This window comes from Carlito syrichta, unplaced genomic scaffold (assembly GCF_000164805.1).
Source record: "Carlito syrichta isolate Samal-C Ts95f unplaced genomic scaffold, Tarsius_syrichta-2.0.1 Scaffold314836, whole genome shotgun sequence".
Taxonomy (NCBI): Eukaryota; Metazoa; Chordata; class Mammalia; order Primates; family Tarsiidae; genus Carlito; species Carlito syrichta.
In genome coordinates, this window is record NW_007258932.1 from 67873 (window position 1) to 76283 (window position 8411).

General features: G+C 48.9%; 1 protein-coding gene across 1 annotated transcript in view; it reads left to right on the forward strand.

Annotated features, from left to right (window-relative positions):
- Positions 1–6634: 6634 nt before the first annotated feature.
- Positions 6635–8411, forward strand: part of ITGB7 (integrin subunit beta 7) — a 14191-nt gene continuing 12414 nt past the window's right edge. The window contains exon 1 of the mRNA XM_021705932.1: positions 6635–6858. Within this exon, the coding sequence (XP_021561607.1) occupies positions 6635–6858 (224 nt within the window). The remainder of the gene's footprint in view (positions 6859–8411) is intronic.

Here is an 8411-nt window from a genome sequence, read left to right on the forward strand (position 1 = left end):
TGGGCTCCGGCGATCCTTCCGTCTCAGCCTTCCAAGTAGCCTGAATTACAGGCATGCGCTACCACACCCGGCTGATTTTTTTATTTATTGTAGAGATGAGGTCTCACCAAGTTGCCACTGCACCCAGCCTGAAAAGTATATTTATATTAGTTTGTGCATGCATCAAACAAACATCAAAGATGATAAACAACAAAGATAGCCAGGTGTGGTGGTTCATGCCTGTAATCCCAGCACTTTGGGAAGCTGAGGTGAGAGGATTGCCTGAGTCCACGGGTTCAAGACCAGCTTGGGCAACTTGGTGAGACCTTGTCTCTACAATAAATCAAGAAAAATTAGCTGGGCGTGGTGGCACATGCCTGTATTTCCAGCTAATTGGAAGACTGAGGCAGAAGGATTGCCTGAGCCCAGCAGGTTGAGGCTGCGTGGTCATGAGTGTGCAGTTGCACTCCAGCCTGGGTGACAGAGTAAGACTCCTACTCAAAAAAGAAAGATAATAAATGATATTTATATAGCATAGGTGTGGAAACTGGGGTATATGAAGTATGGAGTAGGAGATTTCTCACTATCTTATTTAATTTATTGATTTTTTTTTTTTGAGTCGGAGTCTCACTCTGTCACCCAGACTGGAGTGCAATGGTTGCTCCCGGCCACTGCAGCCTCAATCTGCTGAGCTCGGGCAATCCTTCCGCCCCAGCCTTCCAAGTAGGCGGAACCACAGGTGTGCGCTACCACGCCCGGCTGATTTTTTAAATTTATTGTAGAGATGAGGTCTCACCAAGTTGCTCAGGTGGGTCTCGAACCCGCGAGCTCAGACAATCCACTCACCTCAGCCTCCCAAAGTGACCTTTTTTTTTTTAAAGTCAGAGTCTTACTATGTCGCCCAGGCTGGAGTGCAGTGGCACACTCATGGCCTCTGCAGCCTCGACCTGCAGAGCTCAGGCGATCCTTCTAACTCAGCCTTCCAAGAAGCGGGAGCTACAGGCATGTGCCACCATGCCTGGCTAATTTTTTTATTTACTGTAGAGATGAGATCTTGCCAAGTTGCCCAAGCTGGTCTTGAACCTCTGAGCTCAGGCAGTCCTCTCTTCTGGGCTTCCCAAAGAGCTGGGATTACTGGATTGAGCTACCGTGCCTGACACTTTAACCATTTTTATGTGTATAATTCAGTGGTATTAAATACATTCACGCCAGGCTCGGTGACTCAGCCTGTAATCCTGCGCCTTTGGGAGGCTGAGGTGAGTGGATTGCCTGAGCCCGCGGGTTCGAGACCTGCCTGGGCAGCAAGAACTCATCTCTACAATAAATAAATAAAAAAATCAGCCGGGCATGGTAGCGCATGCCTGTAGTTCTGGCTACTTGGAAGGCTGAGGTGGAAGGATCGCCGGAGCCCAGCAGGTCGAGGCTGCGGTGGCCAGGAGTGGCCACTGCACTCCAGTCTTGGTGCCAGAGTGAGAATCCAACTCAAAAAAATAAAAAATAAAAATAAGTAAATAAATAAATAAATAAATACATTCACAGCCAGGCTCGGTGGCTCAGCCTGTAATCCTGCGCCTTTGGGAGGCTGAGGTGAGTGGATTGCCTGAGTCCGCGAGTTCGAGACCCACCTAGGCAACTTGGCGAGACCTCATCTCTACAATAAATCAAAAATCAGCCGGGTGTGGTAGTACGTGCCTGTGGTTCCGGCTACTTGGAAGGCTGAGGCGGAAGGATTGCAGGAGCCCAGCAGGTCGAGGCTGCCGTGGCCGGGAGCGGCAGACTGGTCTGGGTGATGGAGTAAGACTCCAACTAAAAAAATAAAAATAAAAAAATACATTCACTGGCCGGGCTTGGTGGCTCAGCCTGTAATCCCAGCACTTTGGCAGGCTGAGGCGTGTGGATTACCTGGGCCTGTGGTTTAGAGACCCGCCCGGGCAACTTGGCGAGACCTCGTCTCTACAATAAATAAAAAATTAACCGGGCATGGTGGCGTGCGCCTGTAGTTCTGGCTACTTGGAAGACTGAGGCAGAAGGATTGCTGGAGTCCAGCAGGGTGAGGCTGCAGTGCACTCCAGTCTGAGTGATGGAGTGAGACTCCAACTCAAAAAAAAAAAAATACATTCACTAATTCCAGAATTTCATCACCCCCAAAAGAAACTGCCCATTGAGCCATCACTCCTCATTCTCCCTTCTCCCTTGGTAATCATTAATTTACTTTCTGTCGCTATAGATTTGTCTAGTTTGGAAATGTGATATAAATTGAATCATATAATATGTGGCCTTTCATGACTGGTTTTGTCCACTTAGCATAATGTGTTCAAGGTTCATCCATGTTCTAGCATGTATGTATCAGTATTTCACAGCTTTTTTTTTTTTTTTTGAGTAGGAGTCTCTCACCCTGTACCCAGGGTAGAGTGGAGTGGCACGTTCCCAGCCACCACAGCCTCAACCTGCTGGGCTCAAGTAATCCATCCACCTCAGCCTTTCAAGTAGCTGGAACTACAGGCATGTGCCACCATGCCCGACTAATTTTTTTTAAATTTATTGTAGAGACGAGATCTCGCCAAGTTGCCCAGACGGGTTCTGAACCCGTGGAGACAGGCAATTCCCTCACCTCGACCTCCAAAGTGCTGAGATTATAGGAATGAGCCACCACACCCAGCCCTTTCTTTCGTTCTTTCTTTCTTTTTTTTTTAAGTGAGAAAGCAGCATTTATTGAGAGAACAGAAAAGTTCCCACAGTGGGAGGGGACCCAAAAGGGTTGCCTGGCCCTTTCAATTTTTTTTTTTTTTTTTTTGAGTTAGAGTCTCACTCTGTTCCCTAGACTGGAGTGCAGTGGCCGCTCCTGGCCACCACAGCCTCGACCTGGTGGGCTCCGGTGATCCTTCCGCCTCAGCCTTCCGAGTAGCCGGAATTACAGGCATGCGCTACCACGCCTGGCTGATTTTTGATTTATTGTAGAGATGAGGTCTCGCCAAGTTTCCCAGGCTGGTCTCGAACCTGTGGGCTCAGGCAATCCACTCACCTCAGCCTCCCAAGGCGCAGGATTACAGGCTGAGCCACTGAGCCAGCTCTGGCCCTTTCTTTTTTAAGAGACAGTATCTTACCTAGGTTGCAGTGCAGTGGCAGGATCATAGTTCACTGTAACCTCAAACTCCTGGGCTCAAGTGATCCCCTCCACCTCAGCCTTGCAAGGTGCTGGGATTACAGGCATGTATCACCATGCCTGGCTACTTCATTGCTTTTTAGGTCAAATAACTTTCCACTATATGGATATACCACATTGTCTTTATCCATCCATCAGTTGGTGGACATTTGAGTTTTTCCCACTTTTTAGCTATTTTGAATAGTGCTGCTATGAACATTTTATGTACAAGTTTTTGCTTGAACACCTGTTTCAATTCTTTTGGGTATATACCTAGGAGTGGAATTGTCAGGTCATAGGGCAATTCTGTTTCATTTATGGAGGAACTGGACTATTTTCCACAGTGGTTGCACCATTTTACCTCCCACCCCAATGGTGTATGAGGGGAACAAAAAGAAAAAACCCCGAAATTTATTTATAAAAAAATTGTGTAATTATTCTTACATGTTTAAACTTCAGGCCGGGCGCAGTGGCTCATGCCTGTGATCCCAGCACTTTGGGAGGTGGAGGTGAGGGAATTGCCTGAGTCCAAGGGTTTGAGTCAAGCCTGGGCAACTTGGCAAGACCTCATCCCTACAATAAATCAAAAATTAGCGGGGCATGGTGGCCTGGGCCTGTAGTTCTAGCTACTTGGAAGACAGAGGTGGAAGGATTGTCCGAGCTCAGCAGGTCGAGGCTGCAGTGACCACGAGTGTGCCACTGCATTCCAACTTGGGCGACAAAGTGAGACTCCGACTCAAAACAAACAAACAAATAAAACTCCAGTCATCTTCAGAGTATTCCCTGTTTGATGCAATACACCTATCAAGACACTTTTTCCACTGCTCAAAACAGTTTCTAAACTTGTCAATTTTGATGCCTTTTAGCGCTTCTGCTGTTTTTTGTTTCACCTCTTCCACATCGGCAAAATGTTTTCTTTGAGGAATTTTTTCATCCAGGAAAACCCAAAAAAGTCACTTGGGGTGAGTTGGTCTTGGGTGCACAGGGAGGGTAGGGCACCGGGATAACTGCTAACACTCAGCGCAGTGTAGGCAGATGCACTCATACATAATCCATCATGAAACAGGCAAATGTGTTGAAAGAATCTCCAGGAAAAAATCCACTGAAGCGGAACGAATGTGGCCTCTCACAACAAAGCTAGCTGGTAGTTATAGAGATGGGGATCTGCTCCTGGAACACTTATCTAGTGGGGGAAGTCTGTACTACAAGCTCCCCACCTCACCAAAGATAATTCTCGTTTTATTTTGGGTTCCCCTCATATAAGGATCCAATTTCTCAACATCTTTATTAATACTTGTTATTTTTCAAGCCAGGTGTAGTGGTTCATGCCTGTAATCTCACTACTTTGGGAGACAGAGGAGAGAGGATTGCTTGAGCCCAGAGGTTCAAAACCAGCCGGCAACTTGGCAAGAACTTGTCTCTACAATAAATCAAAAAATTAGCTGGGTGTGGTGATGCTTGCCTCAGGAGGTTGAGGCGAAAGGATCATCTGAACCCAGCAGGTGGAGGCTGCGCTGGCCGTGAGCCACACACTAGCCTGGGCAACAGAGTGAGACTCTGACTCAAAAACAAAAACATACTTGTTATTTTTCTTTCTTTTTTTTATTGCAACTATTCTGGTGGATGTGAAGTGATATCTCCTTTTGGTTTTGATTTGCATTTTCCTGATGACTAATGATGTTGAGCATTGTTTATGTGCTAGTTGGCCATTTGTCTATCTTCTTTGAAAAAAAAAAAAAACAACAGTAAAACCTTTACTCATTTAAAAAATTAGCTGGGCTCGGTGGCTCAGTCTGTAATCCCTCGCTTTGGGAGGCCGAGGTGAGTGAATTGCTTGAGCCCGCGGGTTCGGGACCTGCCTGGGCAACTTGGTGAGACCTCATGTCTACAATAAATTAAAAATCAGCCAGGCGTGGTAGCGCGCACCTGTAGTTCCAGCTACTCGGAAGGCTGAGGTGGAAGGATCGCCGGAGCCCAGCAGGTCGAGGCTGTGGTGGCCGGAAGTGGCCACTGCACTCCAGTCTGGGCGACAGAGTGAGACTCCAACTCAAAAAAAAAAAAAAATTAGGTTATCCTTTTATTATTGAATCATGAGTTCTTTTTTTTTTTTTTTTTTTTGAGTTGAAGTCTCACTCCCTTGCCCAGGTTGGAGTGCAGTGCCATGATCATGGCTCACTGCAGCCTCAACCTCCCAAGCTCAGGTGATCCTTCTGCCTCAGCCTCCTGAGTAGCTGGAACTACAGGCATGTGTCACCATGTCTGTCTAATTTTAAAATTATTTTGTAGAGGCAAAGTCTCACTATGTTGCCTAGGTTGGTCTCAAACTCCTGGGCTCAGCCAATTCTCTTCTTGCCTCTGCCTCCCAAAGTGCTGGATTACAGACATGAGCCACTATGTCTGGCACAGATGTTTTTAAAAATCAGGTTTTTGGGGTCGTTCTAGAGGTCTTTCTAAGAATTATCCTACCTCCAGGCTCTTCCTTCAATCTAGATTCTTCTTTGTGCAAAGTACAGGAAAGATAAAATTTTTACCAAAGCTGGCCTTCCTTCCTCCCTTATCCAATCTGTAAAGAATTCTTCTTGCAGTCTAATCTTCATTCTTCTGCCTACCAGGCCAACCAAGTAGAACTGCCCTTCCCTGGGTCTTTTTTTTGTTGTTGTTTGAGTTGGAGTCTCATTCTGTTGCCCAGACTGGAGTACGGTGGCCACTCCTGGTCACTGCAGCCTCGACCTGCTGGGCTCCGGCGATCCTTCCGCCTCAACCTTCCAAGTAGCTGGAACTACAGGCGCGCGCTACTACGCCCGGCTGATTTTTGTGATTTATTGTAGAGATGAGGTCTCGCCAGGTTGCCCAGGCGGGTCTCGAACCCGCAGGCTCAGGCAATCCACTCACCTCAGCCTCCCAAAGCGCGGGATTACAGGCTGAGCCACCGAGCCTGGTTTCCCTGAGTCTTTCACACACTCCCTCATCTGCTCCAGCTTTCTTTCTCTCATTTTCACCCACTGATCCCCTTCCCTCATTTACAATCCAAGACTGTAGAAGCTGCAAGGGCGGTCAGATCATTTATTCAACGCCCTCACTTTACAGATACGGACACTAAGTCCCAGGGAGAAAGTCTGACTTGCCACACAGCCAGCGAGTAACTGGCAGGACCAGAATCCAGGCCATTTCTGGTTGGTTCTGCCTCAGTACAGTTTGGAGTCTTGGTGAACAGACCTGTGTGTAGACCTCAGTGCCTTCAGGCGTGGTCCCCAGACCCTTCCATTTTGCCCACCCTAGTCATGTGAAGTCTGCACACAGTGGGGGCAGGTCTTCCCCAAGGCCCCTACCCTAGCCTGACACTGGCCTCTTCCCACCATTTTGAAGACACTGCTCAATCCACAGAGGAAGTGAAACAACGAGGGAAGAGAAAGTCAGGGCAGAGTTTTGGGAGTGACAACCACAAGCTAAGTTTAGAGGACTCAGAGCTTGAGGGTCCTCCCACGTGTCCCCCTTTATATTCTATTACAGGCCATGGTGGCTTTGTCAGTCTTTGTTTTCCTGCTGGCCCTGAGCAGAGGTGAGAGAGAGTTGGACCCTGAGATCCCACCCCCAGGGGAAGCCACTGATCCTGACCTGTTCCTGCCGGGGTCCTGCCAGCCAGTCCCCTCCTGCCAGAAGTGCATCCTCTCACACCCCAGCTGTGCATGGTGCAAGCAACTGGTAAAGATGGTGCATGGCCTTGGAGCCATACGGATGTGTGTGTGTGCAGCCCCGACACATGTGTGTGATTGTGTGGGCACAGGTGGGATTTTCTGGATACACTCCTCTGTCTCATGTGTGACTGAGTTTGCGCACATAGGACTCCTGTGTATGTGCATGTCTGATGATGTCTGTGTCTGTTTATTGACATATAGATGAAGAGGATTTGTGTCCCTGGGTTAGGAGGAAGTATGTGCTTGTGGGAATTCATGCTGTGTATAGGCAGAAGGAATTATTGTGCATGCAAACATGTGAGAAGGGTATTAGCCAGTTCAGGCTGCCATAACTAAATACCACAGGTTGGTGGCTTAAGCAACGGGAATCTATTCTCATAATTTTGGAGGCTGGGAGGTCAGAGTGTTGGTTGATTTGGTTCCCTGGTTAGGCGCTATTCCTGCCTTGCAGACTGGCCGCCTGCTGGCTGTGTACTCACATGGTGGAGAGAGACAGAGACTGAGGAACAAACTCTCTGGAGTTTCTTCTTGTAAGGGCACTAATTCCATCATGAGGAGTCCACACTTCAGACCTCATTTAAGTCTAATTACCTCCCATCTCCAAATACTATCACATTGAGGGTTATGGTTTCAATATAGGATTGAGGTGGGGGTGGGGTACCGAGTTCTGTTCACATCAGAAAGTGTGTGATTGGGTTCTGAGTCTGTGTTTGGGGCTGGGTTACTATGCTCCTGGGTGTGTAATACCCTGAGACTGTGTGGGTAGGGGTAGAAGGGAAGGGCTGAAAGCTTGAAGGGGGGAAATGTGGTTGGGGAAGGGGGGGTGGGAAGATTAGGACTACCTAAGTGGCCAAGAAGGGTACTGGGAAGCAGTGTCTCCCTGGCTGGGCAAACAAGGCTGTTGCTTGTTTATGCTTTAGAGACGGGTCTCTTGTGGATGGCAGAGCAGGAGGGGTGCCCTAGGTAGGGGTAGGGGCAGAGCTGTCTCTCACAGGAAGATGGGGCGTTAGATCAGTGCAGGCACTGAGATAAGAAATGGGGGCAAACTAGCACAAGGCAGAGCTACAGATGGGGGGGGAGAAAGGCTTATGGTGAACCTGGGTGGACAGGAAGGGTAGACTGAGTCTGAGGGGGACAGAGAGGGCAGAGGTGCTAGGCTGGAACTGTGCACCTCCCGGCTGGGTCTGTGTCTGCCTCCTCCAATCTCCCGACCAGGGGCTGGCACTGGGCCAGCTGAGAAGCGGCTCTAACCATTTCCTTCCCCTGTGGCTTCCTAGCCAGTCCGGGGGTACAGACACATGGGGGGGCTGTCTCCTCTTCTGTCCCCATCCTTTCCCTTCCCAGGAACGGTAGGTCTGAGTCTGACCCCTTCCCACTTAGATCTGCGCACGCAGGGGAGGTGGGACTAGGAGGCAAGGCTCCCTCTTTTTTTATTTTTGTGGCAGGCCTCTGAGATCTCAACAGGAAGTCTGTGGCTCTAGGGGAGGGGGAGGGGAAGGGTGGGCGGCTGGGGAAAGGGGGAGTCGAGATAAGGGGAGGGGAGGGGACTGCTATAGGAAGTGGGGCTCTGACAAGGAGAGGGCCCGGAGTTCAAG